The sequence below is a fragment of the Strix aluco genome, chromosome 1 (genome assembly GCF_031877795.1).
Source record: "Strix aluco isolate bStrAlu1 chromosome 1, bStrAlu1.hap1, whole genome shotgun sequence".
NCBI lineage: Eukaryota > Metazoa > Chordata > Aves > Strigiformes > Strigidae > Strix > Strix aluco.
Window position 1 is genome coordinate 105261093 of NC_133931.1, and position 20115 is coordinate 105281207.

At 37.3% G+C, this 20115-nt stretch overlaps 1 protein-coding gene across 3 annotated transcripts in view; it reads left to right on the plus strand.

Moving 5' to 3' along the window:
- The window catches only part of TPPP (tubulin polymerization promoting protein), a 104863-nt gene extending 93627 nt beyond the window's left edge, over positions 1-11236 (plus strand). For 2 of the 3 annotated variants that reach the window (XM_074830168.1, XM_074830159.1), the window contains exon 4: positions 2903-11236. In XM_074830168.1, coding sequence (XP_074686269.1) covers positions 2903-3097 — 195 coding nt within the window. In that variant the 3' untranslated portion in view covers positions 3098-11236. The remainder of the gene's footprint in view (positions 1-2902) is intronic. The other variant, XR_012623919.1, reaches the window with a different exon arrangement.
- The last annotated feature ends 8879 nt before the right edge of the window (positions 11237-20115 follow it).

The window sequence follows — 20115 nt, forward strand, 5'->3', positions numbered from 1 at the left end:
GCCACTGCTTTGAAACAGAGGAGCAGAAGCTGTAGTCCTTCTTTTTCCAAACAGTGATTAAACTTAATATTACAAATTCTCAGAACAGCAGTCTGTCATGAGAATTAATTTGGTAAAGAAAAAGACAGTCAACTAGAGTTTCTGAGACTTCTCTCTACATGTATATTTAGAGAAAACTGAATTTCTGTAAAGTAGTGGTGATGAAATACAAGGAAAGTAAATATGTGTTAGGTTTAATTAACTTTATACTGAATATTGCCCCTGTCTTGCATTTGGAGTATTTCCATGTTTACAATACAACACTGGTAGCTTCCTGTAGCTTTTAGCAATAGTGTTATATAAGTAAACATAGAGCAAAGTTTAGTCCTTTGATCAACTTCTATAGCAGCTTCTCCTGATGTTAAGGATGGTGAAAGATACATTGGCAAGTATGGTGCCCTAACTTTTTCCTTGCTGGCTTACATGGGGAGAATCACAGATGGGATCTTCATTTTCTTCATAAGTTTGTTAAGAACACACAAGAAGTGTGCTAATAGTTAAGAAAATGCCTTTATTCAGAAGCATAATATGTTCTTTTTGGAGGGAGAATGATCTAGTAATAACTTAAACAAGCATAAGAAACTTCCCCACATGTATTCTGTCCTAAGTCAGCCTTTATTAGTATGCTTCTGCAGCTGTTATGACCTATGCGGGTTTTAAAACGAAAATGAAATGGGGACCCTATGTATTTATGAATTAGGTGAGCGTGTACTGCCCGCTTCTATAGGTGCTTCATGGTTCAAAATGGTTGTTGGTAGAACACTTTGTTCAGTTAAGCAGTCTGACAATTTGTCTTCAAGTAGTGGCTGGGTTCTTACTCATGAACACTGCATAACAGGAAGCACTACACCATATAAAAGCTTATTCCTACTGGTTTGTGCCAGAATTTTTTTCAAGGTACAAGCCCCCATGTTTTCCTTGACTTAACAAACAAAACAGTGATCCACAAGTAAGACTTAAAATAGCACAGAATTCCTAGTGCCTGTGCCCAGGGTGAAGCTAACAGGTTATGCACTCTTACAGAAGTGTGTAACTTCACTTTCCTCGAGTCGTCAGCATAATTTCCAGTGGCCAGACAGTCCTTTGGTGCTGTTGTGTGACTGTGTGTACAACTCGTTCGATTTGTTAATACCTTGAGGAACAGAAAGAATAAGTTCTCAGCTAGGCACCAGGCTGGGAGTTTTTACTTTGCTGCTTTTGATGTTTCAGCTTATACATTTTTATTGCATTTTCATTTTATCTAGCTGGGTGCTAACACAATTACTGATCACAGGGTGTATTTTTTTAAATTACTGTGAATACTTGTTTCCTGGTTATAAGGTGCTAGCAGGCCAATGTGGACAAGAAACCTGTATGTATTAAGAAGCAATACTTCTTCCTAAGCATTGTCTTAATTTCTGTTTTTCAACACAGAAAAATAACCACTTCTGCAAATAGTACTCTGAGACTGCAAGGCAAGAGTCCATAAAGGTCATTCAGTAATGCTGTTTTGAGAAATCAATGCTGCAGTGGTTGTTTTCTTTCAGATAGTGATGGAACTCTCACTTCCACACCACCTTTCCCCTCAGGGCCTTATGTGAAAGTAATGCTGTAGAGCAGTGCAGTATTTCACATGTTGGGTATGTTTGGAGGGAGAAAAGCGGAAATATACAACCTGAGATTCTCATTAAGTAGTTATGTATGTGGACAAATTCCCTCAAAACAGCTTTTATTTAAATGGTGTGGGGGACATTCAGCTTCCATGGTGTACAAATTATAGCATTCATTCCCATTCTAACTGAATCCAAATATCCTCTTCCTCTTGGTACAGATTGAAAGATCTTTTCCAAGTCTCTGATCTTTTAATGTTCAGCATTAAAAGATATTCGACGTATGTCATCCTATGGAAGAGCTATGTGTCAGCCCATTTGTTAGGTCTCATTAATAAGCATTTATTTGGGCTGAGGATGTGTAGAGGGAGAATGAGGTTTTTGATGAAAGACAGTTTCCCAGAGCATTTACTTCACTGCAGTGAAGCCCATGTCACTTTTGTTTCTAAAATGCACGCTAACAGGGTGGCACACATAGGAAAGATACCCAAGATTTCCAGTGCTACACAAAATTTTTTTGTGTTTTCCCTTCTCCTTTAGTGTCCTTTCTTTTCTGATTATAAAATGTAAACTTAAGGATCAGAGAGACTGTTCCCAGTCCAAGCACACAGGTTAGCGTGCTTGTATATTGTTCTGTGAAATTTATTTTTCTTTCTGTTTGTGTAATCAAATTTTCTCTGTCTCAGTGACAGCAAAACTGATTTTTAAGTAGCCTGATATGGCTCAGTGGAAACAATGTAGAGGAAAGTCTTTGCTCAGTGCCATTTCATAGACTGCTAATTAGCTAACATCGAAAATAAGTTTCTGTTTTTCTAGTTTGTTGCTTCTCTCATGAATCCTAGAGTTTAGAATAAATTTGTCTCTTGAAGCAGTGAATTCTGGCTGTATTGCTTTGTTTCTCCTGTATTGGTGGAGCCAGGCTTTTATGATTGGATGTTGACATAATGGATTTTGAACAGGGCTGTTCCCTATGACTTCTTTGTATCTTTGATGCTTAGAACTTGATTAATAAACAGAAGTATCTCATATTGAAAATCTCGTCCAAAAGTTTTTGACATAAATTGCGCTATTTTGTTCTTGGCTATATGATTATTCTCATTGTATGTAATGGCAAGAAACAAATGTTTTTTATGTTCTTTTGCTGGAAGTGAGTAGATACTTATGTAGTCTCCATCATTAGCAAAGATTTAAATGTTGGTAGCATGTACAGATATCTGTATTAAGAATAATTGATTTCTGATGTGTTTTTTTTTTTCTTTTCTTTCTTCCAATAGAAAGCCATTTCATCTCCAACTGTATCACGCCTTACAGATACATCAAAGTTCACAGGTTCTCACAAAGAGAGGTTTGATCCCAGTGGCAAAGGAAAAGGCAAAGCTGGCCGAGAAGATCTGGTGGATGCTTCAGGATATGTATCTGGCTATAAGCATGCAGGCACATATGATCATAAAGTACAAGGAAGCAAGTAAGGCTGAGGGTTTACAACACAGAGGGAGAAAAAGAGGGGGAAAGAGAATATATTTGTAAGAATGATGTAGATGAATCCCACATGTTTTGGTTATTGTGAATGCTAAGACTATGTTGTCAAGAAGTTGTTTTCAGGAACTGGAACTGATTTCAACATCTGCTGAGCTACTTGCAGCACAAAGCCACTTCATTACATTCCTCATGTGTATATTGGCAAAAATAAATATATTGGTACAAAAAATACATCATTTTGTTGAGCTTTAGACAAAAAAAAAACCCAACAAAGTCAAGAGCAGTTATACCACACTTTGTCAATTCAAGCAAAAGATGTCAAACATTCCTAAATGTCCAGTTGCCCTGAGGATGTCAGAGAGAACCTCTTGAAAAGAAGGGTCTTTCATAGCAGTCTTTCTGAAGAATATCCCATTATTTGTGCAGCTTGATTTGACTACTGTTTTGGGGCTTTAAAAAAATGTCTTATAAGGGATTTGGCACTTTCCTGAAAACATTCAACAATATACTATTGGGGAGTAAGTGGTTGTAATATACAAGGTGCTAGCCTGTCATACACCACTCATGAAAAACTGAAAAAAAAAAAGCTATTTCTAGGACAGTATAGGTTCTCAAGTATATTATGTCAACAGAAAGAGGTGAAAAATACCAGCCCTTACTTTCCTCCTGTCTATACTTTGTGCTTGTTACTGTGTGTACTGTAGCATGGTTCTGACTGGCTGGATTTGGACAGAGCTATTGTACTAACCTGAGAGGTGAGAAACAAGACATTACTAAAAAAGTCTATTAAAGCTTTTTGAAGTCAGTTTTCAAGTTTGCACTGCCTCACATTTGAAATTAAGGGGCATTAAGCTAATAAAGCTTTAAAATATAGATTATAACTAAACACTGCCAATCAGATTGCTATTAAGTGAATGTTATTATACACATACATTGGCACATATTCCCTTTAAGCTATAGCATATATAAGGAAATTTTATGGCCCCGTGAAATAAAGACATTTACAATTAATATCCATGTAATTAGGTGCAATTTGCCCACAAAAATATACTTTTATAACTGGGCTACATTTTATGTTAGATTTTGTTTGAAGCCAAGTGATTTGATTTTAGTACCTAACTTGGGAGTAATAGTATTGATGGGAATGGCTTTCCACTGCTGTAGAATGAGAACCAGTTCCACAGACCTAAGGTACAGGCAGCTATTTCTGACCTGCCTGGGGCCCAGAATGCCAAAACAGCTTAACAGGAATAAAAATAACTTGATTTTTGTGTTGGTTAAAAAGGAGAGAAAAGGCTGGTCCAATTTTCCACAAGAGCTGAACAAGTAACCCTAATGTATTGCTCTGCTTCTCTAAAATTATGAAAGACAAGATTTCCAGTATTCAAAACCAGCTGCTAGCAATTCTGCTTTGCTTTCTTTCAAAAAGAGCTCATGCACTGATTTTCATGTTCGACTCTGAATAAAGGTTAATAAATTCATTGCTCTCCCCAACTTGTATCAGCAGGTATCAGCATCCCACTGAGAGTACATAAAATTTAGTGAGCAGTGTGTGCTGCCATGTGCCATGCAGGTCAAAAGTCTATATTTTGGGCAATGTCTGGGAACAGAGCACTGGTTTTCAGCCCTTAAATTGTTCATGTTTTGGTTTTCTAACATTGAATGGTAGCCTTTCTTGTAACTTTGCCTCCAATGACCCTTTGAGCCCATACATCAGCCTGAAACCAAAACAACAATAGCAAACAAAGGCAAGGACTTCCTTGTGGACTTGGAGATTGGGTTGTTTGTTTATAACTTATTTTAGGTTTTGTTTTGAAGAGGGAGGGAAGTTTGCCAAAACTTAGCACATGTTCTTGTAAAGATTTAAATGGCTTTTCCCGTGGTTGGCTCTGGTTACCTGGGAGGATTTTTGATGTATATAAGGATGCTCAGGATGAGAAGCATCCAGCTTTGTGAAGCCTTTCCAAGTGTTACCTATTGTTCTTGAAGAAAAATTTCCATGGAATGGATGATTATCCGCTCCTGCATTGCACTGGTGACCTGTGAAACTCTGAGGCAGAAAATAGCATACTGTGATACCAACAATGGCTAAATTATTCCAGCATGCTCATGAACTGTCTAAATGTAGAGAACCTTCTTCTACATCACTGGTGCCTGTGCGCCTGAAGAAGGCTCCAGGATAGTCCTGTTTTTTATGAATAAAAAGACTAAGCCTCTAAACCTTGATAAATCCTTCAGCTAAGTTACAGGCAAAACCAGTGTTCCTATTCTTCCCATTGACTTTAAGACTTGACTCATAACTCACTGGTAGCTGAAAAAATCTGGACCCAGCCTAAATGAAGTCCAGTCCTCTGCAGAGCCCTTTCAGCACACTGTTGGTCTGGCTGTTTGTTGTTAGCCAGCTGCCTTGTCTGGCACATCAGGTGATACTTAACCTGAGATGCACAAGTGTCAGGCTTTCTCAAGTACCCAAACACTGAGTGTCAGTAATGCCAGACTTGCTGCACAGGAAGAGCGATTGGTTAGGAAGGTTTTAAGGTATAATCAGGTTTTAAGTTGCTAGTTCACAGTGTGAAAGAGCCCAGGTATGCAAAGGAATTGAGAATGCAGGCAGATCCAAGCTGGCACTGACTAGAAATTGAGCTACTCTGCGTAGAAGAGGCTGATGGAACTAGCTGGAGTTCTGACAGAGTTTACTTTACATTACTTGTACAGTACAAAATCCATGCCATGAACCAAAGCACTTTGTATAGACCTGATGCAAAGTTCTTTGAAATACTTTTGCTGGCATAATGAGCTGTGGACCAGGACCTGAGAAGATGCCTCAGATAGCAGTATTTTATTTTGAGGAACACACTTTGTTGTTTCTTTGTTTCTACAGTTGGATAGTTTTAAAGTTCAATCAAACAGATGTATGAAAAGAAGTCGTTCTGATATGACAGTGACAAAGGGAATTTGTGGCTGGAAAGATAGTACTTTGGAAAGATTTTTCTCTTTTACTACACTTGGTGTGGAAGATAAGGGATATGAATAAAAGCACCAAATGCAGCTGTGTAATGAGGGGTTCAACCACCTACTTAAGCTCTTACTTTTACACTAGTATCTGTAGGAAATGAAAAGCCTGAATACTAGCTTGAATGTTAGCCATAAGTTCCAGGCCTGCTTGGGAATGAGGCAAAGTACATTTTCTTGTTCATCTGCCATTCCCTCAACTCTCAGGACAGCAAGTAACAGCTGGTACCTCAGAGATGAGGGGAGGGGATAGCTCAGGGGGTGCAGGAAGTGACCCATTTTTCAACCCTTGAAGTGTTGTTGAGCTATGCTCTTCCTGTGCACCATAGTCCAGACTGTAACTAAATGTCCTCTCCGAAGTAAGGACATGGGTACCTAATTTTACAAGCATCTGCTTTTTTTGGGCATCTTAACTCCTTCCATCTAGTCACTCCATGTGCTTTAGTTACTTGTAAAGAGTTTTGCAACAATCTTGCCAATATTGAAGTACCAGAAACAAAAATTACTGTCCTGCATTTTGTGGCTATCAAAGCTATCCCAGTAGTGTCACTGAGAAGCAGGCATTAAAAAACCATACATTGTTTCAACAGTCCTATGTGAACAGTTGCCATTAACTGTAATCAAATATTTGGATCTAGCCACTTTTTTTAAAAAAGCTATGATATTTCTTACCTCTTTTTCACTTTAGAGAAGGGAAAAGGAGATTTCAAAACTAATCACATGTCACAACTTGTGTTTTTCATCAGCATAGAGACTGGCCTTCAAAGGTATTTTGGGTTGAAGTATGATATTTTCCATGTATTTTACTGACCTTACCGAAATTAAAAATTCTTCTAACAACTTTTTGGCATTATAGAAAGCTTTGTTCATGAATTAGCATTTCAGTCACTTGTATTTTCCCTCTATTGGCTCAATTAACATTTTTTTTAATGGTAGCTGGAATTAGCCAGCACTAAAAGACAAATGGCTGTTACGGGTTTGGCTTGCAAGTGATAGGTTTCCCAGCCATCTGTAACCATCTGTAGAGAAAATCCTTGTGTATCTTTCTCCATAACCAAAACTTTAAAGTTGTAATTGATAGGTTTTTTTTCCTTAAGGCTTGTCATAATTATAAAATAAATTTTAATTCTTTGTGCCTGCATGTATAATACTCAAAACATAACCGTGCCTTTCAGTGATGCATGTATTCTGGGGGCATGTGACTGTCATCCATGAATGAGAATTCTGTTTGCACTGGCCAAGAAACAAACCTTTTACCTTCATGATAGAGCAAATATAATGTGTTGCACTAGTACCTGTCCTCTTAACTGACTGTTAGCCTTGCGTGTGTGCCAAAGTAACTACACTTTTGTGTACACTGTTTGTAGTGTGAATATTCTGTTCTTAGCTTGTCTATTAGTTGGTAATAAGTAATGTAATACACAGGACTTGTACAGGTTTGCGTGTGCGTATGCGTACTCTCTGCATCCAGCTAAGTAATTAAACCATATATATGTTGATCTAAACCTTAAATCTTACTAGGGCCAAACTCTAGTCCTGCAGCCAGTGCTGTTCAGCTTGGCCAGTTGGTGACACTGCCATTCTCCCTCCATAGCATGAAGGTAAAGATCTAAGGAGGCTTTTATGTTTTTACACATCTACCCTATTGATTCTAACATAGACTCCGTGTCACAAGAAGAGTTTTTCCACAGTGAGGAAGTAAGAGAGAGTCAGGGTGAAAGCAAGATTTCCTCTGAGCGCTCTCAAGAGACCATTTAAAATTATGTCCTGGATGGGCCCTATATTTTCCTTTGTCCCAACTTTGTGAAGCAAGTTGACACTCACTATGTATACACGCCGTTGTTCATCATCAGTTAGTAAGTCCAAAGTCATGGTATATTGAGGTGGGAACAGGAAACAGAACTGTTGTACAATACCTATGGACTTGAGTCTTGCATAAACCTTTATAAAATTAAATACCTGAAGCATAATGACAGATCTCAAACTTGTGTGAAATTCTCATAGTCTGGAGTGCCTCAACTTGATACACATGCACCTCCTGTATTTGGAGTGTTTGCCCATAAAATAGCATCAAGACATTCAGTTATTCATTTTGTGCACCCAAGTGCCCATTTGGTTTACCTAATATAAGCTGGAAATGATGGATTGGGATGTTCTTTTTAAGTCTTCAGAATCCTAAAACTAGTGAGATGCCTTTAGTTGCATTCATGCTTGCTCATTAAACTCAAAAACAATGCTTTGAAAGACGTCCCAGCTAGGAATGGTGCTTCAGGGAGCTAAAGAATATTGCAGATAGAACCTCCATGTCTTAATTGTCCAAGTAATTTGTTTTTGCAGGGAGAAATAACTGTAATATATTTTGTATTTTTAAATGTTTTTCAGTATATTACCTTGGCTATATTGCTTCAAAATCCATACGGAGAAGGTGGATTTCAAAACAACTTTAAGCTATAACTCTTTACTTTGTTCTCAGAAAATGTTTGAATTGGCTTGTTTCATTCGAACTAATTGATCATGTACTCTAGGTAGACTTTGGCAAGAGCAACCCTGATGATAAATAAAAGGGAAAAAAACCCAGTCTATTTCCTCGGTATTCTTGACAGGCATTTGCAATACTGGTAGTCTGAACCGATTTTTTAAAAAATAAATTCTCTTTTGTAATCATGCACATGTGCACATGTATGCACACATGCACTACTTTGGGGCATAGGTATACATGAGTGGCAAGAAAAGCCCTTTTTTTTTTAATACCTTACATTTGGAAATTGACATTGAAATGCCCAACTGACTAACCTGATTTGGAAAAAAGTTAAGCACCCACCATTTTCCATTGGAGGTAAACAGCCAATGAATTAATTTTCAAATATAGTTATACAGCATCTCTTTTTGTGAGTTACTGTAAAGCTTATGGCACTGTACAAAGTAAATTTTGTTGTAAGCATTTGTAAAGGTCTTAAAGGTAATGCTCGTGATAATTTGCCCTTCAGTTATCTTGATTCCATATTTTTCTATTACTTTGCACATTTTTCAGAACAGATCACAAACGTGAATAAAGTTACATTTAAGTTAACTAAAAATGTAGCCCTAGAAATACACTCATACTTCACCCATCTTTACATTTTGATCGGGAGCTATATTATGGATGATCAACAAAATAAAAAAAAAATGGCAATCTGTATCCCCACTATGGTGAATTATTTTAAACTCCAGTTTACATCAGATGAGTTTCTGTATGCTTTCATTTGCTCAAATGCTATTTTCAAACAAAGTAATTAAATAATGTGAAATAATGCAGCCTGGGCTCTGTTAAATAGGGTTGTATTAATGCAACTGAAATGCTGTATGTCTGTAATATTCATGCTAAATACATACTAGCTCTTTACAAACGCTTTGTGTAAGGTCAGTTAACCTACAAACTTTGATGTCCCGTATAAAATCCTGTTGGCAAACTACTTCTGTTAGCATTGTAGTGTATGAAATGACAAAGTCATAGACAAAAACAAAGTTATTGGATGCAACAAAAGCGTGTTTGTGTTTATCTTTGTGCTGGGTTCAAAATATATCAGCTTTGGCAAACTATTGCAGCAGGGAAAATGTTTTGTATAATACTTATAATACAAAGTAATTTGTCTTTACATTCTGTAAAGCAGAGAAATGGTCAATGTTGGATAAGTATATTGAAGTTTATTCTTAGCAAGGTTTTATGTTTCACAGATTTAAATATTACAGGAGAAATATATATTTATACAGAAGTATAATTTTTGAATGTTTGAGGTTGGTTTTCTTCAGTCATGAACCATTTATTTATCCACATTATGCTTTATTCCTTTGATTGTTTATCTGTCCATGCTGTTCCAACATCCATTTCTAATTTGATTTAGATATTTTGATTCTTTATTTGCACAAATCTGGATGTGCATGCTGTCAGGACCTGATCATAAGGTGTAGAGGCAAAACTGTTTTGTCTTTGATTACCTAGAGCACTAATAAAAATTTAATCATTAAATAGTTGCGATATGGAGATAGGTCTTGACATAGTCTTCCTTGGAGAGCACTGTACAGCATGATTAAAAACCTTCAGTGAATCTTACTATTTCTTGTTATTATTTTCATTTGTCTTTCATCTTGGTCCAGAAAACCAGGAAGCTGCTGTGTGCTAATAAATGCCTGCAATATTTATAATTGCAGGCATTGCAAACATTAACATTCAGCTGTACTAGCCTACTGTGTTCACTGTGAAATTTTCAACATGGTAAAAATTTTACATGATCATTTAACCTTACAAGTTTACTTGTTTTCTCACTGATTTAACACTGAACCTTTTTGTTCATTATTGCAAATGAACAACTTGAGCATAGCATTTCTTAATCTTAACTATAACAGATAAACACATCCTAAGCAAAGATTTTTAACCACTTGATGAAGGGGGCCAGGCACCATCCAGTGCGAAGCACACTGGGCAAAATCTTATCCCCACTGTAGTCAGTGCCAAAATTCTAACTGGTGTTAGCAAAAACAGAACCACCATTACCAAGGGGTTAATATGCTTAGTGACCATGACAAGAGGTTATGGGGGAGCACAACAGTGATTCTCTATTTCCATATCTTTGTTTCTGTTAATTTAAAACTACTACTATTCAATCTTTAAAATAAGTAAAAGAAACTTGAAGGGGGATCATATACTACTAGTTTGTACTAGGGTTTTTCAGGAAAAGGAAACAAATTTATATATATATATATATATGCAATATATTTTTACACTGTTTATTAATGCTAGAAAGTATTAAATGTATCACTTTATCAGTGTGAATGTTAAAGTAATGACAATGTTATGGATGTTATAAAACTTTTAAAGTTGTCTTGTTAAATTCTAAACCCACATTAACAATGGAAAAGCTACTTTGTCTGCAACATTATTGTTGGTGTTTTAGGGAAAAAGTACAGCAGTTGTTTGATTAGCACTGTCAAAGCTTGGCTTGAAAAGTTGTAGTGAAATCCATATTGTAAACACCATTTTAAAAGCATAGCTTCTCATAAAGTATGTTACTGCTGTTGACTGACTGTATAAAATTGTATCTTTAGTTGGTAAAGTGATCAATAAATGTGTTACTACATCATTTTCTGGATTTCTTGAAGTAAACGGTATTTGCTGATAAGCTTTGTTACCAACAGTTATTTTACAGTTTAGATGTTAAGCAAATTGCTAATGAATGTATAAATTACATCAAAATACTCTCTGAACAACCAGCTCCCTGGTTCTGAGCATATTATATTTCTTCTTTACCATTTGTTTTCCTAGTTTTAATAATGAGTAAAGCTGACTATTAACATTTTGAGAACTCTAGTATGATCCTTGAATAGTCATGATGATAGTGATCCATCAAATGAGATTTGTCAGGGATAAATTTCTTCTTAACTAGCTACTTAACATAGATTGGTCCTCAGTCTCAAAAGCCTGAGTTACTTCTCTCACCTTCTCTGAGTGATGTTGAAAATGTTTTACTTGCAAGGAAAGTAATTTGCTACATGAAACATTGTTTTAAGTACATTACATTCAAAAGCAAATATGGACCTTTTATTCATAAATAACAATATTCTTCAGCTTCCCAGTAGCAATAATGCCATGATTTTTCAAGAAACAGAGGACTGAAGTTATTTAATTAAACTGAGAACATCATAATCACATAATGAATAATGTGACAATAAGCCAGGCATGGTACTGCTCTAGAAATGTAGAGGTGCTGATTAGCAACTACAAGAAAATGTAACTAAACAGCTTACAGCTACACTCTCTCTTCTCCAGTTGTTCTTGAACTGGAGGTGGTGGTCTCTGTGCTCACACACTAGACAACCCTCTTTAGAAATGCCTTTTAAGTGAAATCTAATACAGTTGTGTCTTGTGATAGCTTTTCTTCCTGCATAGAGACCATATACTGTTTGTAGTATGAGTGCCAGATAAAGCTCCTTTTGTCTCTGAGCATCTGTGCTTACTGAAACTGTAAAAAACCTAATGAAGCAGAACCTTTAGGGATTACTAAAGGAAAAATCAAGATTTTTTTCCCATTCAAAAAGCCCTTAGGGAAGGGGAGATAGTACCCTTCTGCCCTATATAAGACACTAATATCTATATTTTTAGGAGTTGAGGATTTTTTATTATTTTTCTGTAGAGCCTTTAGAAATACCCACTCAACCCTATACTCCACTTATGCATCATGACTTTAAAATAAAAAAGCATCTGCCAGGATGTGTTGTCTTTACTCCAGGAATACAATTATTTGGGTTAGCTTTTCTGTATGGATAGCTGCTGTTGCAATAACTACACACAGATTGTACATGTAGAGATAGTACCATTGAGACGGAACTGACAGAGTGCCACCTAACCCTTGCTGGCTTTCTGTTCCAAGTTTTCAGAACTGACCATTTACATCAGCATCAGTTAGGTCTCCTGCTCTCATGTCCATATGCCAAATGTAGGCTGATCTCTCTCCCGGTTGTACCAGGTGTTCTACCATAGCCAGGACTGCATGGAGAAAGGAAGGGGGAGGAAACGAATGAAAAAAAAAAGCAGCTACCTCTACCAAATCTGAGTCTTCAGGGGACTTGTAAAATCTGGTCTTCTAATTAGCCTTTTTTAATTTCCTCAGCTTCCTATTTAACTTACTACACTGCTTTATTAATAATGTAAACTAACCCAGGCTCATTGCAATTTACTGCTCTGGTTCACATTCCAACCAGAAGTTCATTCTGGGTCTACATCACTTTATTTCCAAAACAATGAACTCAAGAGATTACACAACCATCCACGGGTCACTTAAGGGCTCAAGGGCTGCAGGGGTTTTCAGGAATGAATGCAGGAATATAAAGAGTGGCAGGAATAGTAGGAGAGAATAGCCAACTGGGGCTGCTAGTATGAATCATATAGATCTTGCTTCCAGGTAGCACAAGACTGTCTTCCCTCTTCAAGGCAGGTAAGCTAGTCAACTGAAGCATCAGTTTTACACCCTGGTTGGAATGATGATAAAAAACTGTTACTATCTGTTACATCGTTACCATGGCAACAAGACAATTTTTTTCTGTAACAGTCCCTGGTGCTAGATGATACTATAGAAAATAAAATACAGGTTTTAATCCCATTTTCACTTGATTTTTGTGAGCATTGTAATGCCAGGAGAATTTTGTGTGCAGAACAGAAATTGGCTAACATGGAATATTTTCTCTGAGCCAGCTGAATAGCTTCTGTACCTGTGATCATCTCATTAAGTGCTTTTATAATAGTGGATAAGACTACATTCTTCATCCAAGGCAATTTTGTTTGTACCCAAGAAAGAATTCCAGTTGAGGAACTCAGGGTCTAACTGAGGGTCATGCATGAAAATAAGAATTTGCCATTACTGCCGTTATTTAATGATTATCAAAAAAAAAAAAAAAAAAAAAAAAAAAGCAGGGTCTGGGAATTCTACACACGGTGTGGTGGAATGTGAATAATGTGAATAAACTCCAGATATCTAGACTCGCATTTATTTTTAAACAAAAGACCATTTGATACCAATATATGACCAGTGAGTCCCTTATTAAGAAAATATCACGTATTCAACCTGAAAGCTAATTCAGCAAAGAAATGCCTTTATTAGAGCTTGCGGGTCTTTTGAACTCATCCATTTGAGACAAAATACATACAGTATATTATGCTGATGTATTTGTTTGGGATCATTTGAAAGCAGCTTAGTGGTTGTAGTATTTCTATAGTTCCACACAGAGTTGTCAGTGACATTTCATACATTACCCTTATCTGCTATCATTCTGATTTTTTTAAGCAAAAGATAAACAAATAGACCGTATACTTGACATTTAAATACAATCTCTTGATTTAAAAATGAACTGTTATACTTCAGATAGTACAGCTGTTTTTAAACAAGCAGGATTTAGAAAATAATTCAGCATCTAATCTGTTTGAACTGCAACGTTTACTGTTGCATCAATAATTTAGCTAAGCTTCCCTAAATTCACCAGAGACCAATTCATGCCCTTAACCATCCCTTCACTCCTGAAGACAAATTGGATCAGGCTTTTTTCTGCTGATAATAGGGTTGGGCAGGTAGGGAAACTGAAGCAACTTCAGTAAAGGCATTCTTTATTATCTGAAGTAACCTGTGCACAATGCCTTGTAATTGTTTATTTTACTCATCCTGTTACTTTTGTTTCCTTCTGCCTCTGCTCTATTTTTCTCAGATTAAGAAAGCTGAGGAAGGGAAAAAAATGAGAAGAGCACTTGAAAATTAGGAGCAGTGTTCTGGTCAACATTTTACAAATACTTCTATTTTACCCACATTTTTTTGCCCATTTTGTCTGTTGTAAAATGGCCTCGAGTTGGATTTGAAACATACATAGTATTAGTATAGAAGATTCACTTCAGTCACCACTGAAATGGATTACCTATGGGTCAGTGCTTGAATACTGAAAACAACCAAGTGCAGGCAGGATTGTTCTGGTAGCTGTAATTGACAGTTATTAGGTTAGTATTTGAAGAGAGAGTTGTTAGTTGCAGTGGTAGTAAACTGAGAATGAAAATCTTCCTCTTTTCATTCACTGTTTAGAACAGCTAAAGCAGCAGGGTCAGTACTGCCGGGAAAAAGAAGGGCAGCTTCCAAGGTTTCAAATTAAGTAAGTGATCAGGTTTCATACTGTCTATGAGTGTGGCCAGTCATTGTCCAGCAACTCTATCATTTCTTCTGTGATTAAAAAGCTTATCCCCACAAACAGAAAGGAGCACAAAGTCATGATGGCAGGTTGGGGAACCCAAATAACTCAGAGAGAAGGGGGGGGCCTCTCACAGCCCTTCCTGGGGCTGTCACAGAAGAGCCATCAGCCTCACTGTCCAGGTGTCAAACCCATTGAGAGGAGTCAGCAGCTCTCCAGAGCACTTTACAGATTACCAGCTCCTTACAGATTACCATGCAGGTTACTACCTACAGGGCTATGCAGGCATGAGCGTTTAGGGATTGTACAACATTATGAGATATAGATACGGAAGGAACCAAAGGCAGGGATGTATGTGGTCTGGGAGGAACAAGCACAGGAAAATAGAGGGATAAGAGGCTGATCACTTGTCTGTACATTTGTTTGGCAATGCCCTGGACCTTCTAAGTGTCAGCTGCCCTGTCTTATTAAATTTCATTTCTATTTTCTTGGGTGAGGGGATTCTCTATTCTGTGTACATATGTGCATATAGATGTCTAATTGCCAGTAACTGGAGTCAGATCATGGGTCACGTCAATAGCCAATGGTACCTGTGGTGCCAGCAGCTAAGAGTGAATGAGGATCTATGAGCCAGCAGCTGAAGTGAGGACCGTGCGTAAGGGGAAACCATGTGTCTGTGGTGCCAGTAACTGAATCAGGTGAGGGGCTGTGTCCCACCATGTGACTGCTAGCAAATTTCAAGCTGAATCTAGTCAGCAAGTAGGTGAAGGGGCTTGAGCATCAGTTACCAAAGCATCCATAAGACTGGGCCTGATGTGTCTGTCTCTGAGACAACTGGAAGAGCATACTGGAGGCACCAGGCAGTCCAGGCCAACTACTGGGGAGGCCACAAGGCCTGAAGGTATGTGTCTCTATGCAGATAGTAGAATCCAGGGGCCGGTTACTGAGCTGGCTGTGCATCTAAGCCTAGTTACTCAAGGGATCCATAGTATGTGCTGGTATGCAAAAGGATGGGGTGGGGGGGAGGAACTGTGCCAGCAGCTGAAGTGTAGCTGTGGGTCTCACAGTCTTGCATGTCCAGGTACCAGCAGCAGGGGAAAAAAGATCCAAGCGCTAGCTGTCGGATAAGCTGTCTGGAGAGAACCACACTGAACATATGCAAGTTTCCTACTAACAGCCCTTCATCCTGATTGGCCAGGGACAGGCTGTTAGTACTAGTTTTGGTTTTGGTGGTGATGCTGGCTTTGTTTTTGTGAGTGCTGAGTGTTTCTGGCTGTGTTGATCAACACTACCATCATGAAACAACTTTTCCTTCTTTGCAATGTTGCTAACTTCTGTTGTTGCATGTATTGTTATGAAGAAATTGATTCGTTGTGTTTCTTAACTGATAATAGCTCCAATTAAATTGTTCAACGTGTCTTGTGGCATGTGCATGTCTGCTAATTCTTGGTAGAAATTAAAGTTCTGTAAATTAAAAAAAATCAGGCAACCAATTTTGTTCATTTCCCCAGATAAATGAAATTATTTTTTAAAAGTTTCCTCTCAGTAGTATTTTGGTGGTTTTAGTCTATTTTAGTACTACTAATCTGAACTTTTACACAAAGCAAACTTTTTAAGGCAACATTTCTTATAGATTACTTAGTGGAAATAATTCTTGTAGTCATACATTGATATCTATCCAATGAGATTAGGTTCCACATGCTGAAGTCACTGGACCAGATGCAGTACAAAATATAAACTATAAAAAAAATAAAGATAAAAATGACAAATATATAGCATATTTAAATTTAAATATATCTTTAACTATAATTATATGTATAATCTATCAATAGATATATATATAAAATATTAAAAAAATATTTCCCATTATTTGAAATTCTGGCTGTGTCACCAGCATGAAGTGATATTCTGTGTTAATTTTGAGATTCTTTTTTAGCTAATTGCCATGATACAGACATCCCCAGGATATATTCTTCTTTTACTAAAGTAAATTTTGTCTGCCTTAAAGCAGCACTACAGCATTCTGTCCCATGTACAATCTATGCTCATTATCACCCTCTCATTATCTCATCAACCTCACAACAACACTTGACAATGGTTTTCATGTTGAGCTGTGTCTCATTCTGCTCTCCTCAGTTTTTTGTCTACTCTTGGGCCATAGCTTGATCTCATATAAATGTTACTGAGATAATGTTAGACCAAGTGGTGTTTCTAATTCTTTTTAGAAGTAATATGAGATTGTCTTTTAAAATTTTGTTTTAGCCCAAATGTTTACTCCTCTGCAGATCCACTATAAGACAGACCATAAAACAACTCTTATTTTAATTACTGAATAGCTATTTTTCCCAGATATTTTACACAAACTAGAATGCTATAAACTATAAATGAACAGAAAAGCAGACAAGGTCCTAAAACAAGCAGGCCCAAGCTCATCTCTTTCAGAATACAGCTATGTTAACATGACCTTAAACAACAGAGAGTTCACCTTAAGCCTGTCTAGCAAATGAGATGTAGCCAACAGTACATCCACTTGTCCCTGCCCTCTCTACCTCCATCTTCCCACTAAACAGGCTTAAACTATCAGCACTTTTATAAATTGTTAGTTCATCAGACAAATTTCCTGGTTCATGAAGAAGAACTTGAGTCAATCATAGATGCAAAGGTATTTTGCTTGTTTGCTTGGATTCATATACACCTGGCTCCACCTAAAAGGTGGCAACTTACTACAGCAAAAAAAAACCAAACAGCCCAGCATTTAACAGATTACTTTGGTCAAACACTCAGTGAAAAATTCTGTACTAGAAGGAAATGTTTACTTTACATATATATTTTATTAGCAACATAATGTGAAAGCTTAATTGCACTCACTAATTAAAAGAAACCCACAAAACAACAAACCAATGAAACCAAAACCAAACAAAACCAAACACCTCATACCACCACCACCACCACCCACTCCCCCGAAAAAACCTACATCATGGTGTTATCACCATAACTTCCTAGCTGGGAAAACTTTGATCCCCAAAAGATATTTATTAGGATATTAACTTTTCATCTGGTCTGGACAAAACCAGCAGCATACATCTATTTCCCAAACCAATCTATAGGTAATTTGTTGCCTTCAACATTGTAGATTACTTTAACATTATTCAGGAACATAAGAACCAAAAAGTTAGCTGAAGCTAAATTGACTAGCAGCACAAAGAATGATGTTATCTTACATTACCTGATCCATTTATGATGTGTAGTCCAGGAGAACTAATGGGTTAGGTTTAGTCCTCAAAAGAGTCCTTCTTTATTATACTTATGATCTAGAGCTGGTCCTAGAAGATAAATACTTCCTGTGGTATTTCTACATTTACATTTGGAATGTAAAGAGCTTCTGTTTTCATGTGACAGCTTGAACTCTTTTGTGTTGCTAAAGTAGGTCATATGCTTTTGCTTCTTCTTTGTCTTTAACCACCACTTGTCTACTTTCTAGGAAGACAGCCTAAAAACTTGCCTTTGATGGCCACTGTGTCTACAATTGCATTTGCCATCAGTTTCATACACACTTAGATGTTTTTATTACAAATAAAGTAGTTTCACAAATTTCCTTTAGCATTGTCTTGAGTATTACAGAGCTTAATATATTTCAGATTTAATTCACTAAGACACCACTGCATCTAAATCTCATTAAATAAAGCTCTACATATAGTTTAAATTTCAAATCTTTTCTAGTTATTATGGTTGCATCAACCTGAAGGGTATACAAAGAACTGCTACCTTCTGTAGAAAATCTAGATCTCTTTCTCCCTCCTTAATGGAGATATGAAGGGGAACAGCACGTGTTAGAAAAGAAACATTTGATTTCAGACATGCATCTGAAAAGTAACCTTTTCCTTCATTACAGTATTTGTAACAAGAGTTTAATCTTGGACGTCATAATCCAGAGCCTTCAGGATAGGCTAATAAAGGAGTAACTGCACAACAGTTTTTGACATTTTGAAGAATTCTTCTTTCTGCTCTTCTACTATTGCATGAAGGGAATTGTTCTGTCTTTTCAGAAAGGTCAGCCATTGTCACCCTGGATGTCTGTTTCCTCCTTCACTTCCCTTCTGTTCTTGGTTCATGGGGCAATCAGGTGTAGGGAGTCTTTAAGGGCTTCTTCATTCTCTTTTACAACTAGAAGGAAAATGCAAAGTAAAATCCACAGGCAGGCCTGGATCCTTAGTTAGGACCAGGTTTCACAGGGGATTTTAAACTGATTTTATTGTTATTTACCTTAGAAACTGGGATGATATCTAAGGGGTGTTTTTCCACTATTTGCATAATGAATTGCACAAAGAAGTTCAGGGAGCTATCCCAGTTATTGCCAAGAATCTTTGTAATGCAGGTAGTATCCCCTCTGTTGGGTTTCATGGGCAGCAGCAGAATTAGTGTTCTTTTAGAGAAGTATTAAGTACTGGACATACTAAACCATTCAGTCTCTTTTCTGGCACAGCAGAGATTATTAAACCGTATGGATTAGTGACAGAGCTGCCTGAAGAATGTTTTGCATTTTGCCCTGCTCCTCCCTACGATGGGAGTATTGAAGAAACAAAGGAGCTTGAACTTTGGACAGAAATTAGCCTCAGATCTTCAGAGTATTTATGAGAATACTACACCCTTCTAAATGCTACATGAGCATCACAGATGTCACTAAGTACCTATCAAAGCCCATAGACATCTTACACTACCCTTGCCATTAAAAGTTGAACAAATTGTTGTTATTCCTGCAGGAGATGCTGACTACAAGCCTTTACAGTGAAGATAAGCCTGGAGTTCCTTCTAGATTCACAGGGGGCTAGAGAAGAGTATAAGCAGGGGTTAGTAGCCTTTAAGAGGCGAAAGAGAAAGTGATGTTGGTGATGTCAGATAATGAGTATTTTACAGTGTTGAATACTGCTGCAGAAGAACTGTGTGGCTTTGTATGAGGTCCCTGCCCTAGAACCACAGTTTGAAGAGGCAGATTCCTACAGAATTTGGAGGAGCTAAGTTACTGAAGTGTTGAAGGAGGCCTAATGCTTGGATGGGTTAACTGGCAGGTTTTGGGTGTGGGGGTTTTTTTAACCCAGAAACTGAGAGGCAAGTATTGACCTGGCTTAAAGTAGATTCTGTGTAATTGCCATCAATGAGAGGGAAGGTTAGATTCATTCTCTGAAGTTTTGCTAAAGCCTCATCCAAAGCTATTACAATGTAAAGCTGTGATCTTTGTTGACTTCAATGGACCATTCATTGAATCATCACATTTTTGCTCCTGGTGAGACTGAGGCAGATG